This window comes from Cebus imitator, unplaced genomic scaffold, assembly GCF_001604975.1.
Source record: "Cebus imitator isolate Cc_AM_T3 unplaced genomic scaffold, Cebus_imitator-1.0 Scaffold27, whole genome shotgun sequence".
Classification (NCBI taxonomy): domain Eukaryota; kingdom Metazoa; phylum Chordata; class Mammalia; order Primates; family Cebidae; genus Cebus; species Cebus imitator.
The window spans coordinates 14,233,483-14,255,022 of record NW_016107342.1 but is presented as its reverse complement, the minus strand read 5'-3'; the positions used below and the strand labels follow the sequence as shown (position 1 = coordinate 14,255,022).

Sequence of the window (21,540 nt, the reverse complement as noted above, 5' to 3'; positions counted from 1 at the left end):
GAGCAGAGATCAAGCGACTGCACTCCAGCCTAGGCTACAGAGTGAGACTTCATCTCAAAAAAAAAAAAAAAAAAAAAATGAAAAGAAATTTTCGCAAAAAAGTAGAAGGTGAGGCAAATATAAGGGAAATGAAAAATATTACACTGTGTATGTCCAAAAGTCATTATGTTTTTAAATGTCTTCTCAAATCTTATAGGAAAGTGAATTTTTAAATAATTAAAATATAGGGGCAAAATGTTTTATTTATAAAAATATATAAATAATTCCTCACACTATTATGTCAAATAAAAAATATATAATATATTTCAGTTCCATAGACATGGATGAAATAGAATATTTCAGTTCCACAGTTACAAAAATACATTTGATATTCAAGATGTTGTTAATATAATCATATAATTATAAAACCATTAAAATTACATAATGATTACAAGAAACTAAGAATTCAAAAATAGGTAGCTAATTTCAAAAATAACATAAAAATACATTTCATATCTATGGAGAGCATATACAGAAGAAAAGGCCAATTAAAATTTTACATACAAGAAAGTATTTTGGGTTAAAATGAACAAGAACTATATAAGATTTATACAAAGGAAATTCCAAAATTAAATTCAAATTTCTCAAAGAATATGAAAAAAAAAAGCCTTGAATAAAGATACTGTTTGGTCTTGAATAAAATCAGTTATTACTGTAAAGACACTAAGTTTCTTTTAATTTATATAATCCTTTCAAAATAGCAACAATATTAATGCCACCCTACAAGTTTATTTTAAATTAAAAAAATAAAACTTCAAAAATCATTCATAATCTTAGAAAAACAAAAAACAAAACACAAAACCAGAGGCATCTCAATGAGTAGAAACTATATATGCCAACTATTTAGAAGTAGTTTAAGGTAATAGTAGCTAAAATACTTTTTATAAATGAATATCAAGAAATATATCAACAATGAAAGGGCACAGAGGCATTAGAAATAGGTTCATTTATGTAGATGGTATATGTGTGTATATATATATATAGATGGTATATGTGTGTATATATATATATATATATATATATATGTATATGTATAAAGCTGGCAATTCAAATAGTACAGAACAAAATTAATGATGTTGTATCACCTCATTAGCCAATCTGGAGGATAAATAATAAAGCTGAATATTCACTTGACTTCTTATGCTATGACATATTATAGAATATCAAAGAGGTAATCATTTTAAAATAAGGATGATAGAAATACAAATATTAAACTGAATTTTATAAAATTTTATTCCATTTTGCAACAATAAACTCCATAGACAAAGTCAGTGGACAGTCAGTAAGTCAGAAAGGACATTTCATCATATTTTTAAAAATATTTCATTATATGACAGAAAACGTATTTTTAAAAAATACAAGGATTCTTTTAAATCAATAGGATAAAAATCAATCCAAGTGCAAGATTCATAAAGAAATAGTAATGGTTTACAAACATAAGATATTGAACCTCCCTTTTAATTAAAAAGGGTAAACTAAAATAACCAGTTGACACCCTTCCTCCCTTCCTTCTCTATTAGACACATCAAGATCAAAAAGTTGAATAATCCAAATCTAGATTTGACAAGGATGTAGGAAACAGCATGAATGTCAAAGAGGCTACAAATTATGATAAATTTTCTCTATGGCAATGTCAAGAAATCCAGAAAATAAAACATGTGTCAACTCTTCACCACAGTAATTCTAATTTTAGAAAATATTTTCATAAATATATTTGCATAAATGCACAAAGATGCTAGGATATGTATTGATGATATGTATATAATAGGAAAAGGCAGGTAACAATTTAAATAATTACTGCAAGCCTGGTGACATCAATTACAATGCATCCATACATTAAAGGTATATGCTTGAGTGAAGAATGTGTCAATCTACATAAGTGAATAAAAATTAATTTCCAAAATTAATTAATTTTAAAAAGGCATAGAACTCAGTGTATGTAGGCTCTGATATGCTGAAAGGGATTTAGCTATTTATCAATATCTATGACTATATTTCCACACATGTATTAATATAAGTACATGAATAGACTTGTCTCTACTTCAATTCTTTCTGGAGGGCTACACAAGAAATAGTTTAAAATGATTGCCTCTGGAAAGAATTAGTAATTGGAAACTTGTAGGAGTAAGATAAACTTTCCATTGAATATTCTTGTGCTGCTTTATTTTCCTTCTCCCATATACTTGCATAAGTTTTCCATATAGTGGCTCATTTAAAAAAATAATTATGTACACACATATGCAATGAAGCCTAACAGATTCAATAGCCTTCTTGTAAAAATTATATGTTGAAGTTACTCTTGCTTTACGCTTTCCTAAGGGCTTTCGGAAATATAAGAAAGCATAAAACCTGCTCCCCGTCACCAAGGAGCTTGTAATCTATTTAGAAAGACAAGATCAATGCATAATATATCATTGTAGTCTAAAATATGGCATTCTATACTTAAGCATTAAATTGTATGAAGTCATTTGCAAGGGTTCAAGAATATGCAAATTTCCATTTTTAGGTTGGTTTATCAAGATGCAACTACCTTTTTTTTTTTTTTCCAGAGACATCACTAATCCATGATGGCATTTCCAACCACTGACTCCAGAATGACCTTAGAATTGTTTCAACAGATATATCCATAAATCACTATCAAACTTTTAGAGTCAGAATAGCAGTAAAGCTATGTGCCATCCCTGATACAGATACTGCCTGGAAAAGGTAAACAAAAATCATATTTAGATGACTGTAAAACTTTAAAACAAATAATGTCGCCAGCAATATAAATAAATATGAATACATAGCTTAAATGAATTGTATGAGCTTAAATAGCTCCCTTCTTTTTATTGATTTTTCAGGGGCAGTTTAATTCTTAATTGCATCTCTCTGTTTTTATTTGCTTGGTTTTAGTTCTTAGCAAAATGTAGATAAGAAGGTGAACCAGGTATGATAAGTTTAATTAATTTCTAACTCATGAACATGAATTAGGTAAAACCCAAAAGCAAATGACCTCAGTAAAAATGATTTAAGCATATTGATTTTTACTTGATTCATATCAAGATAAATCCTTACCTAAGTAAGTATCTAATCAAGTCATTGGACATAAAATCTTGAATGAATAAATATCACAGATTTCTTTGTTTAAGCTCCCTTCTTTACATGTAAGAAATAAGTAGTCATTAATCATAGTAAAATGTATTATAGAAATTATAAGTATCTTATAAAGAGAAAATCCAAAAATCTTTAAAGTTTTTAAAATGTACCTGAGTCATTCAAATAACCAAGTAAATCACTTGGTGTTTACTAATTCTTTTTTAGAAGATGCTGAAAACAATATTAGATAATTAGTATGAATTGAGCTCTACAAACTATTTTCTCATTTATTTATAATGATGTTTCCAACTTGATAACTATGTGTGAAAGACTTTATTTTAGTAACTTTAGTTTTGTCCTTTGAGCAAAGAAAATAAGAATGAATAAGTAACAGCAACAGCAAAATTAAAAAAAAATAATCCACAAATCCCAGACATTTGGTTAAATACCACTACAAAGTCAACAGCTATAGAAAAACTAAGTTTTTATGATTGTAGAAAACATGCTAGTTTTCCAAAATAAATTGATCCAATCTCTCCTAGAGTTTCTCTTTTCTGTGTTAAACTCTTGACCATTTTCTGAAATAGATGTATCTTTTTCTAAACCGACTTGTTTAGAAAATACTTGTTTATATCTTAATAAAAGATAACACATGCTATAATGGGGTGATTTCTGTTCTGGGATATGACTGAGAGTTTATATTAAGAATACAAATATTAATATGAAGAAGGGAATCTTTGAGAAAATCTAAATAGATTTACTTGCAACTATATTATTATACTGTCTTTTTGAATACTAATCTTCTAAACTGTTTTATATTATCAAACTTTAGTGTTACCTACATATTTATTTCTCTAACAATGCTTGGTTTCAATTCAATTTGGCAAATATTCTTTGAGTATTATATGCTTGATTTGCTACTGAAGAATGTAGAAAGATGGGGAAGACAAATTCCTGACCTTGTGGAGCAATAACTCTAGTAATGACAAATATTTTAATATTGAACATATAAAATACAGTAAGATAAAAGCCTTATAACCATCAGAGAATGCTATGGATTTTCAAGGAGGTGGAAAATATATATGATTGGAAGAATAAGAACAAACTTTACTGAGCTGCTCTTTGGAACAGTAATTTGAAGGATGGTAGAAAATTTTACATAAGGAAAAAAGCATTTAATATAGATGGCTGACTTATGCATACAGTCTTAACATTCAAATATATACCTTACACAAAATCAAAAGCAAGTAAAAGGACCTGGTAAAGGAAATAAAAATTTAATAGCATAGTGATTACTCCTGCTACTCAATGGGAATATGTCAGGGCATAGATAGTAAAAGAGAATCAGTTCTTCCTTATGTTGACCTTCGTTTCATCTCTAAGTGAATTCATTATAAAATTCTAATTTTTATATTTGCTTTTTATTTTATGCTAAACATAGTTTGTTTATATTATAGTTACAGGTGCAAATTATCATCAGAGCTATAAACACAGAACCACATACACTAAGTTTAATAGTTGATTTTGGGGGGTAAGTTTGAACATATGCAGTTTTATATGCTGAATACTCAACCTTATTTGTTTAATTCACGTAAAATATGAAACTCTTATCTAAAGGTATAAAAGCAGGAAAGAGTGGCATTTGTTTAAAAAAGCAAGAATGAAGCAGTTGGGGGGCCCTAATTCAAGAAGCATTTCTTAATCTGATGAAGGTTAAGAAAATTGAGACACTTTTTGAATTAGCAGTGGAGGTTGTCTATATGATTCAGATAAACTTGAACGATTGAAAGACTTTTTGAAAGTATGTGCTTAGGTCACATCTTGAGAGGTAAGAGGAAGCCGAAACTGTGTGTACAGTGGACTGAAGCTAATGACCATCAGGGGAAAACAGTTGGCCACACAAAGATTTGAGTGAGAGATCATGAAAACTTAACCTTAGGTTATGAGATGTGAGTACTGAATGGAATGGGTGATATGGGAGCTACTGCAGTGGTAACCTCAGTAGGACTAGGACATGGAAAATGATTTCAAGTTAGAAGTGTCAAACAGTGCTTTCTGCTTTAAATCTGAGTGTCCAGGGAATTAAATATTCTAACAGAAATGAGAAATTCTTACTAATTTCTGACTTTGAAGAGAAAGTAGAATGTTTAGCATTGCAATGGGGAAAAAACGGGCTGCAAGTAAAGAGTAGATGTCAATGGCAGAGATTTTGGAGGCCTAGAGTTGATGGTTAAAACTAGGCACAGAAGAGATTGCTATGAAGACCTGGCAGAAAGATGAGAAGGAGCAAAACAAATTAAGAGGAAACTGTCTGCAATGCTGGACACATATATGCTTGACAAGTACAATTAAATATAAGGGATAGGCAGAGGAAAAAGGGCAAGGGAAAGTGAAATAAAAAGAGGAGCCTAAATGCTATGTGACTAAAGAGAAAAATCCAATATGAGAATTCACAAGAAAATATTACAAGAAGAGGACATGCCGCAGGGTTAAGGGTTGCAGAGAAAGAAGCCTAAGTGCAGTACTAACAGTGAAAAATGTTATTCATTAAGCTTATATTGTGCTCTAGGCACTCATTGTACATTATGCCAGTCATTATTATCATACTACTTTACAGATCAGAAAACTGTAATGTGGAGAGGTTTGGTAACCCATCTGCACTCATGCAGTTACTGAATGGACGAGTAGGACTCAAAACACTTAAGAGCACAAACTGAGAAATCATTCCTGGTGATCATGGAAATAGCAATTTCCATCAAGGGAAGTGATTGCATGTTAGATTGCAAGGGATGAAGGAAATAGTGAGACATAAGACATCTAAGTACTGACGTGAGGTGATTTAATGACGGGAAGAAGAAAGACAGGGAAAGCGTGATAAAATCAAAGAAATGTTTCTCAGGTTATTGAACTAGATATAGTTATGGGGAGAAAGAAATATTAGTGTGGGGAAAAAAATTGAATGCCAGGCAAGAAAAGTGAATAAGCTCCCACAAGGATTAGGAGGTCACAGGATCAATATCTGAAGAAGAGTCTTCCTAGGCAAAAAGGAGCATTGTCTTTTCTTCTTTATAGACAGGACTGAAGGGAAATCAGAACAGGCATACAAGAAAAGGTTTAAAACTGTCACTGGGAGGAATCAAGGAAAAATATAGGTTGGCTCATAAGAGGAAATATGCAAAATATTTTATTAGCTTTCTGGCACATAAACAATGAACAGCTCACCATATTATTTTCATCAGAAATAAATAGAAGTATTCCATAGGGCTGGTGACAGAAAGAAAAAAAAAAGGGCCATGTTTAGAAAGACTTCATATATAACCCACCATATAATTCTAACAAAATCACTATACCATTATAGGATATTATTGGTTCTAATAATCCAGATTGGTTTTCAACAATGTTTAAATTCATCATTTTACTCTGTATTCACTGATACAGCAATGGGGGAAGGAAAACAAAATAATCAAAAAATATACAAGAATAATGGTTTGCCATTCACAGAAGCCCACAGTGGATTTTCATTACACAGCAGATCAGAACACAGTATGATAGTTCTGTTACACTCTTCTACTAACGATCACTTGTCCTTAACTTTTAACCCTACTCGGGGACTTGATTTCAAAATGTATGTTTCGTATTTCAATGGAGTCTAGAGTGGAAGGTAGATGAGTCAGCACAATCAAACACTAAACTAGTTTGATTGACTACTCTTGGAAAGGTAGTCAATCAAAAAAGGACACAGTAAAAGTTATGACACCTTCCCAATCATTCTTCCTAGCCACTTTTCCCCATATATAAAGACAAATAATGACAATAGTTTCTTATGAATTCTTCCAGAAATGTTTTCATTATAGAAAGAATAAACTTTTGTTTTCTTTCAGTTAATCAGTATGACATGCTGTGCCCTCTCTTGTGCTCCTTCACTTTTCATCCAATGTGTAATTATAGAGAAGTGTCCATGTCAGTGCATTGTAATGACTTCCAAATATGCAAAGCATTCTACTAGACAGAAATATCATATTTGCATCTAGTGCCCTATTTTGGCCTAGTTAGCTTGTTTGCAACATTTAACGATTAAAGGAATTTAATGGCAAATGAACATTTGAAAAGATGCTGAAAATAATATGTCATTAGGAAAATGCAAATTAAAACAGTAATGAGATACAACTGTACACCTATCAGAATGATGGAAATCTGGGACGGTGGCAACACTAAAGATTTTCAAGGATATAGAGCAACAGGAACTTTAATTCACCACAGGTGAACGAATGCAAAATGGTACAGCCACTTTGGAAGAGTTCTGCCATTGCTTACAAACACTGAACATACTCTTACCATACTATCCTGCAAATGGACTCCTTGGTATTTACCCAAATGAATTAAAAACGTATGTCCACCCAAAAGCCTATATGTAGATATTTATAACAGCTTTATTCATAGTTGCCAGAACTTGGAAACAACAAAGATGTCTTTCAGTAGGTGAACAGATTAAAAAATTATGGTACATCCAGATACTGGAATGTTATTCAAAGCTTAAAGAAATCAACTACAAAATTGTGAAAAGACATGGTGGAAACTTAAGTGCATATTACAAGGTGAAAGAAGCCAATATGGAAAGGTCTACATACTATGAGATCCAATGACATGACACTCTGGAAAAGGCAAAACCTTGGAGAGGGTAAAAAGATCAGTAGCTTCCAGGAGCTAAGGGGGAGGGAAGAATAAACAGACAGCGTACAAAAGATGTTTAGAGCAGTAAAATTATTCTCCATGATACTATAATGATGGACACATGTCATATGTTTTTCAAGACCCATAGAATATACAACATCAAAAGTAAGCCCTCATGTAAACCATCGACTTTGAATGAGAAAGATGAGTCACTGTTGGTTCACTGATAGTAACAAATGTTCCCCTCTGGTGTAGTATATTGATAGCGAAGGAAGCTGTATATAAGAGAGTGGTGGGAGTGTATAGGAAGTCTCTGTACTTTCTGCTCAATTTTTCTGTGAACCTAAAATTAGTCTGAAATATAGTCTATTTTTTAAAAAGTCATAAACATTTTGATGTATAGTACTACCCGTTTCATTCAGTTCTAAATATTTAAATATATGTATTATGGTTTCTTAACCCATTGATTGTTTTGAAGTCAAATACATTTTTAAAAAGTCATTCTGCTGCAGATTTCTAATTTGTTTTGTGTGTAAAGAATGCTTTTTGCAAACTGTCAATTATTTGAAATACTTTAAGACTTCTTTGGAACCTACAATAATGGTCAAATTTGAAAGAGTTTTCGATAACTTCGGTGTACATGGAAGAGTATATGTATATATGTATTAGTTTAATTTTATGAAACATTTAATAAAGCTTTAAATATCTTTGTACATCTCATTTCTCAAATGCATGAATATATCTATATGATAAATATTTAGAGGTGGAATTGTGTGTGTAATTGTAGACGCATTGTAAGCATTGAAATACATTGCTTTCCATAGAGATTCACCAATCTCCACTGAAAGCAACGTGTCTTCTTCCTCTACTCTCACCAACATGGGCATTACTGGGCTCATTTATTATCAAGCAACTGATGTTGAAAGAATATAAACCCACTGTGGTTTTGAACCACATTTTTCTTATAGGTGTTATGGAGTGAATATTTGTGTCCCAACAAATTTCATGTGGAAATCCTAATCCCCAGTATGATGGTATTGGGAGGTGGGGCCTTGGGGAGTTAATCAGCTATGAGAGTGGTGCTCGCATATCATAAGAAGATTGCCATCTGCAAACCAGGAAGAATGCCTTAAACAGACACCAGATATGCCAGTTCTTGATCTTGGACTTCTCAGTCTCTGGAACCATGAGAAATGAACGTTTGCAGTTTAAGCAACCCAGTTTATGATAAGTTGTTATAGCACCCTTAAAGAAAACAGTCCCATTCTCCACTTTTCCTATTGCAATTATTCTGCTTGTCATATCTATGCTGAATTCTTGGTCATTTTAGGAGTATTAGTTTTTATTTCTTTTTCTTGAGGATCTCAACATACTTATTGTAAACTTATTTTTCAGACATATGGCTTATTTTCATTTAATCATGACTAATTCATTTTGTAATGACTGATTTTGATGAGATAGCTTTCTTCATGTATGTTACAATTCTGGTGTGCAATCTCATTTGGATCAGAACTTTCATTTTTCTCTCTGACTTTATGAATTCACTTGTCCCTATCTACAGGTACTGCTATGGCCCACCCCATTATTTTCAACACTCTTGGTTCAGAAATACAACATATATACATATATACGCATATATATGTATATACATTTATATGCATATAAATGTATATACATATATATGCGTATATATGTATATATGTATATACACATATACATGCATATATATGTATATACATATATACACGTATATGCATATATATGTGTATATATGTATATATACAGGTATGTATGCATATATACACATGTATATATACATGTATGCATGTATATATATGTATATATATACATATATGTATGCATATATATACACAATGAGATTCTATTCCCATACAATATGGGACTTTTATTAGATTCAATCTTTAAGCCAGACAGAAGTTCGGCTCAATTGCCATGCCTGTGTCCTCCCCTCTCTTTAGGCAGGGGACTTCATTTAGGTAACTACCCCTGGCAGCAACTAGCAGCGATACATATATGTTTTCAACTGTCCTTTCAAAAGCAAATGGATTTCTTTTCAGGTTCTGATTTCCAGTAATGCCTGCCTCCAGATCCCAGCTTCACATGGGACAGCTTTATTTCTATTGACCCTAAGACCTGAGCAATTGTTCATTTCTGCTAGCCTACATACCCAACCTAATAAAGTACTTAGCTTTAGCTCAGCACACCACTTGTTACTGTACTATATTTATGTTACTCAGAGATATATATTTTTTGTTCATCAGGCAGTATCTCCCTTATTTTATGCTGTTATATTTTATCATTACTTCTGTGTGTTGAGAAGTGAAAACAGAGAAGCAGAGAGAAAGTTCCGAGTGTAAACTTGAAGTCTCACCTTCACATGAATTACCTTTTCATTGTCTTAATGACATTAAAGTACTTGTGTGAACACACAGCTATTTATTATTACTATCACTACTGATAGGCAATATATTGTTTCTAATTTTTTACTATTAAAATGTCTCATTGAATATCTTTATGCATATATAACCTTATATAATCCTACTTTTCTTTACATAAATTTCTAGAAGTAGGACAGAAAGATTAAATTTATTTTCCTACATGCAGCTGGAGGGCCTATTTTTCCGTTACCTTGCCATCACTATGTAATATCAAACTTCTCTTTTATTTTTCTAATCTAAAGAAGGTCATTTCTGAGTTTCTTTTCCATGATGGAGTGACTGAAAATTCACTTTCCTTTTCCCCAGTTATAATACAACTGCTATTTGTTAGTCTGGAGTGTTAGAGAACAGATGTAGTACAATGCAATTCTTGGTCAAAAATAGGTCCTTTGAGACTAGAAGCTCTTAAATGATGACTGTTCTATTGTACTTGAAGTTAGCTCTCATTCTCTTCTTTATAGGAATTTAAAAACCTTATTAATGCGTCTATGTTTAAAGACCAATAGATGACAATTTATGTATAAAAAAGCTATTATAACTACCATACATAAATTAACTAGCCTAAAAACTTTTCAGTGTTCAAGCTAGCATTTTAAAAATCTTTGAAAATAATCATGAACTCTGGATTGAACATTGTGGGTAGTTTAAAGGTCTCATAGCTTGTCAAACTGAGAATTTAAAGTAAATGAAAAAATATCAGAAGTTTTACAGATGAATACATATTTTAAACATTTACTTATGTTTGTGATTCAGTGTAATGACTGAAATGTTCATAGAAGTCTATCATAAATGTGACTTTGTAATTGTGCAACTCTTCCAAAGTTGGATAATTTGTGGTTTACTATATCCAAACCACAGGTTAAATTAGAAGCAGATGGATGGTTAAATTATTACCTTTCACTTTTTCCTTTTAAAGTGCAACATATGTTGTATCACAGTTCTATTTTACATTAAATTTTTGCTTACCTAAAAACTATTTGGTAGAAACATCTGAGGTTTAATTAAGAGCATTCTTAAATAGATAATCCAAATCTCAAGTCAACACATATAAAATTTTCCCATAGATTTCAGTTCTCCAAATGTATAGGAATTTAAAAACCTTATTAAATGAGCCATCCTCATCATTCTTCAGATTTGTTTTTATGTTAAAGCAAATTCACAGGATGTTGTTTTATATGTGCTCATTGCAAAATATGAATATATATTTTAAAATAAATCACAAACACTAAAAATATTCTGTTAAATTTACTTAATCCTAATATTTATTGTTTATATGCTTTTGCAGCATATTTATTTTTTCACAACAGAAAGTTCAAACCAGTTTTCACTAATATATAGCTTTGAGAATTTACATTACTGTGAATTTCTTTATAATTTATTTCTGTATAGAAAAATTACAGCCTGGTTTTATGTTTTGCATCTAAATTTGTTTTAATAGCATATCCAAGTAGTTAAAACTCAGGATTTTCCATATTGTTTTATATTTTGTTTTCACAAAACTTTGCCACTTTCTTTTTCATGTATGTTTTAAAGACTGTTAGCTGCTGTGTTTTAAGATTAATACAATCAGGAAAATGCCAGGAGTTATATGGGGAAAATATACACAATATATGCATTGAAGTATGTGAACTTGAGTCAAATAATTGGCTCTTTGGCGTTAAGATTACCCTATTAAACAAAATTTGTTTATGACATCAGTAATTCATTCATTTTACAATCATTCATCTATTAATTTTCAATTAATATATGTTCCAAAAAGACCATTTCTAAACTTAAAACTACATTTTTCTAACAAATAACCCTAAAATTATGACTCCTTATGTAACAATTGAAGAGAGTCACATAACTGAAAAATATTGTTAAAAAAAAAAAACATTTTGGAAACACAATTATCTTGCTAGGAATAGGCTCCAGGAATATGTATTTATCTCTACCTATGTTAGTTTGCATTTATTTTTCTTATTTCTTATTTGAATTGTTAATTATAACCAAGAAGCATATTTAAGAAAAGAAAAAAAGGGCCTAGCACAGTGGTTCACGCCTGTAATCCCAGCACTTTGGGAGGCCGAGGCAGGTAGATCATGAGGTCAGGAGTTCAAGGCCAGCCTGGCCAAGATGGTGAAACTCCGTTTCTACTAAAAAACTACAAAAATTAACCAATCGTGGTGGCACACACCTGTAATGCCAGCTACTCGGGAGTGTGATGTAGAGAATTGCTTGAACCCGGGGGGGGGGGGTGCGGAGGTTGCAGTGAGTTGAGATCATGTCAGTGCATTGTAGCCTGGGTGACAGAATGAGACTCCTGTCTCCAAAATAAATAAATAAATAAATAAATACAAATAAAAAATAAAAGAAATAAAGTGCCTTTTTATACCTTTAAATGCACGTTAACCATGTGGTTTTCACAGCGTTTGCTTACACCTTTTGCAAATTCTCACTTGTACTTTTTGGTTGGAATATGTAAATATAGGGAACAAAAGAAATCACTAAGATTTCATGATTAAACAACTGAAAAACAATTTCACATCAAAGAGAGATCCCAGAGATGATATCCTGAAATATACAGAAAATTCTTTCCATGGATTATTTGGAAGATGATACCAACCATTTCACAAATTACACAACAATAGCTCATTGTAATCTACTTTTCTCTAAACTTCGACACATCATCTGGCATAAAGAGGGAAGAAAATACATTTATCATTTCAACTGGAACCTAGAATATATAATAAAATATAGTAGAATATAAGATATTTTATTAGTATGACTTTTCCATTTTGGTTTCCTATGTGTTCACACATACACACACACAAACACACATGAAATCAAAATGAAACAGTCATAGTAATAGAATATCTTTATGAAACACAATAGTGGCCTCAGTGACCCACAAATAAAAGGTTTAAATGGCAGACAGCATCTTCCTCATAATAGAATTAAGCAATAGTACAGTAAAATTTAGGAGATTAGTTGAAAATAAACACATATAATTCTGTCTTTCCTTTCTAAGTCATCTTCATTTGAATTTTAGAGTGAAGCTTTATCTACAGAAAGAGGAATGCTACCAGCTGGCTTAGCATCTTGTCTCTTTCTAGATTCTGAATTTCCAGATTCTGTATTCTAGATTGCCTGGTTTAAAATCCCAAATCTCAAAAATAAATAAATAAAATAAAATCCCAAGTCTGACATATTGGCTCTGTGAACATGAGCAAGTTAAAACTTCTCTTTGCCTTATGAATTCATGCAGAGAGCATTCACAGAATTATGCTAGCCTCATTGATAGTTCTCCCTAAATGTTAGTTTCTTTTATTGTTACATATAGTATGTGAGCACATCTACCAGAAATATAAGATTACTTTTTAAAAAGGTGAGAAACAGATTAAGGATGGGTCAAAAGAACTCCACACTCAAGGAGCCCCAATAGAAGCTAAAAGCAATGTTCACTTACCTGTACTCCAACAGGAAAACTTGGTTTTATGGTCACACAATCTTATGGTACCATTGCAACCTTTTTCATCACTACCATCTTCACAATCTTTTTCTCCATCACAGCGCCACAGATCAGGAATGCAATTACCATCAGGGTGGCATTGAAATTCATTCCCATTACAACCAGCAGGAGAACGAATCTCTTAAATTGAAATGAGGAAGAGAGAAGCAGAGGTGGGTAAGACAGGAGAGAAATTATGATTTTACTTGAAGGTAGGGTTTTTTTTTTTCCACTTTTTTTCTTTCTTTGGGCATTATTCTAATGCTAGAGATAATATATTTTTACTTTAGATGGTTAATAGCTATAAATGTACTCTAGTGTTTTCTAATTCATTTAAATAACATTAATAGTAAGAGAATGATGGTTTTTTTTTTGCCTCCCCTACAATTTCTGAAAGTACTATGTACATTAGAAAAGAACAAGTAAGATAATTTGTGGATATTCTGTTGTAGTTTTTATTCATGTCTAAAGGATAAGATACTTGAAGGGCTTTTCTCCAAGACACATAAATGAGGTTATGCATTCTAATCTTAATGATAAGACCTTGGCTGACTTTCTTATCTTTCCCTAGGTAATTTCTTTCAAATTATTAAGAAACAAATAACCAAAAACTAATAATTACTTTCTGACTGACAAAATATTTGAAGAATAGCATCCAAAAATTTGAGAAATACACACACACACACAAAAAAAAACAGATAATAAATATAACACTGGGTGCAGGATTTCAATTCTAGAATCAGAATAGACCCTTAAATGTAATAATTTAATGAGACACTATACACTCATCATTACAAAGATCAAATAACACTATTGTCCCAAATCTGGTGATTAAAGATATGGGATAAATTCTGTAGGTAAGAATAAAAGTAAGAAAATATAAATGTTGCGATATAGATGTTTTTTCAGTTTAACAATTGAATAACATAACTAATGCACAGTTTATTAAAATTTGTGTTAACATCTAATATGATATATTAATCTGTATTTTCAAATACTATTATAAATATTTAGTAGATATTTTTAGACCAAAGTTTTAATGTAACGAATTTATTGTGTATCTTGTATAGTTAATATAAGCTACCTATAGCAACAATTGATCTATACAATTAAATTTGAAGCAGGTTCAAGTGAATTTCTCATTATTTCTTGTGCTGGTTTGGTAGATATCTATGGTTATAAGTTAAGGTTAGATTAATCTAAGGTCAAAGCTAACAATAACACTGATATCACCAAAGCACCCACTTACTCTTTTGAGACCTCTATTTGTTCAGTGAGAATGCATCAACAGCGTTGATACGAGGATTAAATTAGATATCTATAAACGATTAATTCAACTACAAAGTTTTGTTGCTGTTATTTTCTATAATATAAATAATTTAGTTCTTTATTTTTTCTTTTTTTAAAGACTTTCAGCAACTATAATCTGTCAGATGATACAGTATTATAAAGATACACAAGATGGACTTGACCATACATCCTAAGTGTTGCTAATGCAGTAATGTTGAACTAATAAATAACCAAGGAGAAATAACCCTGTGGAAGCAAGTGTAAAGAAGTTCTGTTGGCTCAAAAACATGAACCATAATTCACAGAAAATCATTAGGACCAATTTCAAAAGTTAGGACTGCTAAAAATACATGCAATAATAAAGCATTTAGTTTTGGCTTGCTTTAAATCCCCTTCTAAAAACAAAAATTTTCTTTTTCTAGTTTTCTAACTATCTAACTCCTTCTCACTTTGGACATATCATCTTTATGGTTAAACAAAATACTTGGTTTACACATATACAACCAATAAAGATGGTAAAGTCTGTGCTCAAGGTGAAGATATTTATAAAATGTGATCATTTCCTATCATATTTATTTAGTATCTGCAGAGTGTCCTATATGAAAATATATCCATTGATTCAAACAAATGTGCTTGCAAAATATTTGGAAAAAGGAAAACAATAAGAAATAATGCAATAATAAAAAAGAAAAATTAACAAACCATATAGTATAACAACTATATCATATTTACATTGTATTAGGTTTTATATGTAATATAGAGATGATTTAAAGTATATTACGGGAGAATGTGCACAGGTTATATGCAAACACTGTATCATTTCATATAAGGAACTTGAGCATTCTTGAATTTTGATATCTTCAGGGTCCTGAAACCAAACCCCAGCAGATATTGAGGGATGATCCTATTACATAAGTACATAAGTACAACAGTTGTTAAAAATTATTTTGGGACTGGTTTCATAAACAAGATATTTATTGTGAAGTCTTTAAGCCTAGGGTATAACTTGAAAATCCTATATTAGTTCAATATTCAGAAAGAAAAAAGAGACAACTCAGATAGACCTCCAAGGCCCATTCAGCTCTGTGCATCATTCTATGAGATCACCTCCATGCAGCAATGAAAGGGCTTTTTGTTTTGTTTTCTTCTACTTAACTTTTCTTGAAAACAAAACAAAACATACCCTTGCTCAGTTAACTTTTATAGCTTGTAGTATGAGCTCAACCAGTAACATTTAAAAATTATATTTCAGGTAATTGCCAATCAGAGATTCCAAATATTTAATAAAGACTGGAAGGTGTAATCTATTGATTTTTCTATACTCTCTAAAATAAGAGCCAAAGACTGGCAGCTCATATATTGACTCTGTTTCTCAGTATGTTTAATTTGACAAACACCCTACTGGCCTTTTAAAAATCTGAGAATTTCCTATAAAAACCTATATTATCTAGTATCTTAAAAATTGGGGAGAGTCTTAGGCTGGAATCCTTGCAAAGTTAACAATTGCTACCTGCTTTACATGGGGCCAACCTCAAATACATTAGCACCTCCCTTTTATAAAGATCAAAGCAGAACCTTTGAGGAGAGAGCGTATGCTGTTATTGTCTAAGATTTTTTTCCATTTGCTTTGCTTGCTATTGTTTGATTTATTTGTGCTTCATAAGTGAATCCACTCATTTGTTTTCTTATTCTAAATAAATATTTACCTTATAAATATAAACACAAATGTTATATTTCCCTGGGGATTTTTTTTCCTCCTTAAGCTACTCATGTCTAAACTTCCGTATGCTAATATAGCATCTATTAAGGGTCAGTCACCATAAACAAGTGTATTACAGTAACATAAAACAAGGGTAGAGTCCAGAAAAGAAAATACAATATAACACTGTAAACTTTCAAACCTAAAGAGGATAACAATTCTGTAATAATGCACACACACATCACTAATGTGCATCTCATTGTCTTCTTTTTATTATTCTCCCCAACCTGGATTGCCTTCCTGTCTTCAGGACTTCACCTATTAATGTCCACATTTTTGCTGTTTTTATTATTGTTGTTTTAGAGACAGGGTCTTGTTCTGTCACCCAGGCCTAAGTACAGTGGTAGAATCATGGCTCACTGAAGGCTCAACCTCCTGAACTCATACAGTTTTCCCACCTCTGCCTCTCAAGTAGCTGGGACCACAGGTGTGTGCCACCACATATGGCTAATTAAAAAAAAAAAAAAAATCTGTATAGATGGGAGTCTCACTTTGTTGCCTAGACTGGTCTGGAATTCCTGGCCTCAAGAGATTCTCCCACCTCAGCCTTCCAAAGTGCTGGGATTCCAGGCGTCAGGCTCTGCACCCAGCTAATGTCCATGATTTTTAGGACTAATTTGCCTTTCAAAAATACCTAGGATTCGGTCTACAGATTCAGGAACTTCATGAGTAGATTTTAGGGGTTTTCTAAAAGCTCAGAAGTTACACATGATGCTTTTTATTGATACGCATATTTTCCCTTTGTTGGGAAGTTAGAGCTTTTCTTGACCCTCAAGGTGGTTTTCAAGGGGAATGCCAAGACCTCACATTTCTCTGAGTGTTTCTTTATCTCCCTTCTTGTGTACGTTGCGTGGATATGTTAGCTTAGATGGCATTCCATTTTGCTTATGCTGTATATTAATTACAGTAGATTGAAACCCAGTGGAAAAAGGACAAACCATCAGCTCCTTTTGATTAAAAAACAAATAAGTGGTCAGTTGTGGTGGCTCACACCTGTAATCCCAGCACTTTGGGAGGCCAAGGCAGGCGGATCACCTGAGGTCAGAATTTGAGACAAGACTGGCTAATATGGTGAAACCCTGTCTCTACTAAAAATACAAAAATTAGTCAGGCTTGGTGGCTCATGCCTGCAATCCCAGCTATTTGGGAGGCTGAGGCATGAGAATCACTTGAACCCAGGAGGTGAAGGTTGCAATGAGCCAAGATCATGCTACTGCACTCCAGCATGGGGGACAGAGAAAGACTCTGTCTCAAATAAATAAATGGAATTGCCTACTGAAAGCATCTCATTTTACAGAAATGATTAATTTTCCTATAGTTATGCAAATGGTAAGTAGCAGAGATGAGATTCAAATCCACATAATTAAATTTTAGAGTCTGCTCAGTTTTATCATTATACCATTTTCAACTTCTTGTATGGCTTTTCTCATATAAAGCCTCAAGAACAAAAATATAATTCATTCATAAAATAAAAAAGCATTTATAAACTCATTAATTTTTATATTTAAATCACTGCTGTTCAGCCTGTTTTCTAATAAAATTTATCATTTATTTTATGCTATTGTAAGATCATGATAAAATTTGTTCTTGCAGGAAAAGATCAATAAATTACTAGTTGTGTGAGGCAGACTAGTATTACAACCTGGTAGGCATTTTTAGGCACTGGGATAGAGCAAGGAACAAGACAGAGACTCATTCTCGTAAAACTTGATTATATTATATCTTATGTAATTGATGAATAATTATACAAGAAATGAACTAGATTAGTTAAGAAAGTCATAAGTGCTGTGAAGAAAACAGATCAGAGTAATATTATAGAGGGTATAACAGAGAATAGACTGGTTATGCTGTGATAACAGATCAATACAAAATCACTGCATCTTAAAAATATATACAACTTAATTATGGCTCATTTTACATCTGTATTGTGGAATACTAGGTGGGCTGTCCCTGTGGTAGTAATTCAAAGACCCAAGCTGATGAATAAAAGACCAACTTGAATGTTTGTAGTTGTCAGAGAGTTCTGGATGGTCTCATATCAGATGTAAAATGAAGATATGTCATTTCTGATCACAATTCATTGGCCAAACTTAGTCACATTGGGTGGGGCCCCATCATATTAGTCCCACTTAACCACAAAGGCCCCAGGAATTACAACCTTACCATGTGCCCCGAAAAGAGAACAAATAAAAAACTTTGTCAATGTCATTGATGACTGCCATCAGGAGTGACTTAGTTATAGGGAAAATATTAAAAAGGGTGATTACAGAAGGTGGCACTTGAGACCAAAATGATGGGAAAGAGCTAGCCACGAAAATGTTAGGACAAAGAACACACAGAGAGAATAGCAATTCAAAAGACCTCAAAGCAGGAAAGAACTTAATTTTTACAGAAAAAGAAAAATGTATATAATGGTAGCAGGTGAGTGAAAGGAGACCTGAGAGGTACGCAGGGGCTGACTCTTGTAGAGATTTACCAAAAACAATGCTAGGATAAGCACAGTATGTATCAATTAGAGATTTTTAAGTGGAGAAGTGATAGTGCTATAATTTACTTTACCTTGCTGAAAGTTTTCCAAGCTGCTGTGTGAAAACATGGATTTTATGAGACTTGAGTAGAAAGAAGTAGAAAAACCAGATAAGTGGCTTTCAATTGAGTTCAGATGCAAAATGGAGGGCATATGTTTTTGCCTTTGAAAAGATTGGAGAATAGTGATTCTTCAAATAAGTAGGCTAGTAAGCAGTTACAAAGCAAGGTCGTAAGTGTTGTGGTATGAGAGAAGAAAGCCAAGAGAACATATAAAGGGGGAAACTGTCCTGGGCTTGGGGATTTCATACTAGGTATTTTTATGACAGAAAATAAGGAGAGTTCTGGGTCAGAATTAAGAGTCAGGCAGAAGGAAAAGTTAAGTGGAACAAAAGATTTTCTAAACAAAGCCAGCAGTATTAATAAAATTTTGTGTAGTGTGTGAGCAGAATAGGGAAGAAAAAGAAAGCTAGATTGGTGAGTAAAATCTAGATCTTGAAAGTTCTTGTATGTTGTGTTGAATGTCTTGGATATAACATTATAGGCATTTGGGAACCAGGAAAGACTACGACTAGATTCTGATGGAATGAGACTTGCAGTTTATGTAGATCACTTTGAGAGCATTTAAACAATAAATAGAGAGACTAAAATCTCCAAAAACCTTCAAATTTACAACGGTTTATGTATATGTATCTATTTTATCTGCTTAGACACTTAAAGTGTATAAGACACTAAAAGTGTATACATAGTCAGATAGACTATTACACACACACACACACACAGACACACACACACACACACAGAGTTTTACTTCTCACTTCTCATTCTATTCCCTCACTACAAATTAAAAATATCTCAAACTCATTTGTCAATATCTTTTAGGTTTGGGTGGCTGTTGATATTTAGGAATCTTGTCCTCTTCTGCCAGAAAACAGAAAAAAAGTCATGAGGTTTTGTTTTCTCTTGAGATTCTTGCCAAATTTGAAATCACCTCTGTTAACTGTTGTTGATTTTCCTCTGGATGGAGAGCTACTCTGAAGAGCCTGCGATGACCATTCCAACTTGAGTTCCAAGCCTGTATGGTTTCCCAGAGTCCTAGTTTTCTAAGCTTCAGGGCTTGGAACACAATCTATCTTTGTTATATGGCTTGTCCCAATGGAGGGTTAAAATGATTACTATTTATATGTATAAGTGCATGCTGTTTTACTGCTGTGTTTTCATGTTGCTGATACCAGTTATATTTTTAACTAATATAATTTTATTGAATTTTTACCCTGAAGCTATTTAAACCAAGCATACAATTTGGGGAATCTGATAAATAAATAAATACAGAGCCCTGAAGGAAATGTGGCAATTGTAGAATTTATCCTAATATTTAAATGAATTCACTGTGACTAAATATTTGTAGTTAGAAGACTAGCAACTGCACAGTGACAGAAAAAAAAAAACCTGTTTTCTTCTTAATGTTAAAAAAAATGAAAATAGTATTGCAAAAATTGTATGTATGCTACAAATATTTTTATTCAAAATATACTTTTTAGTATATAAAAATTGTTAAAGCCCCCTTAGAAAATAGCTAAGAATGATGCTGCAAATACAAAGGAATATTTAAATTGTGAGACCAACCTGAGGGAAAAGTCTTTTTCTTTTTCTGTTATTTTAATGGAGTCTATACCTTTAATTTGTGATTCATTGTAAAGTGCTTTGAAAAGTAAAAAGCACTGTATATTGGATGTGCACAGAGCTCTGTGTTATAGTTACCATGTGTCAGTCCCTGCTCTGTTCTTAGCTTTTCTGTGAATCACTATGTATTAATAATTCCTGCACCTAAGGCAGCCTTTTGCTTCAAATTTCTTCTCCAGACATTCTTTTCCAGCCCTGACACTACGCAGAAGCTGGTCTGGCAGCACAGCCATAGCCTCATTCTATCAACCAACAGAATGTGGACATACCTTTGCCTGTTCCTGTCTGAGGGGAACCTTAGTATCTCCCTAAGGAGTTTAGCCTGCCCTCAGTTTCTAGAGATCCTCAGAAGACAGATGCTTATTAAATAAATGCTACCTCCCAGACTTTGGGCTAATTGCTTTGTTTTGGGATTGGTCAGAGTACACTGTCCTGCTTTTCTCTATGTAATGTGGGATAAACTCCCTTGGGGATGCTGCCTACTTGCTGTGAACTAACAATGACATCAAGCCTGGATCTTTCTTTTTTTTTCTTGCTCTGTCACC

General features: G+C 32.4%; 1 protein-coding gene across 3 annotated transcripts in view; it reads right to left on the bottom strand.

Moving 5' to 3' along the window:
- Positions 1–21,540, bottom strand: part of LRP1B (LDL receptor related protein 1B) — a 1,911,091-nt gene that overhangs the window by 670,013 nt on the left and 1,219,538 nt on the right. For all 3 annotated transcript variants that reach the window (XM_017523186.2, XM_037736613.1, XM_037736614.1), the window contains exon 21: positions 13,696–13,878. In XM_017523186.2, coding sequence (XP_017378675.1) covers positions 13,696–13,878 — 183 coding nt within the window. The remainder of the gene's footprint in view (positions 1–13,695; positions 13,879–21,540) is intronic.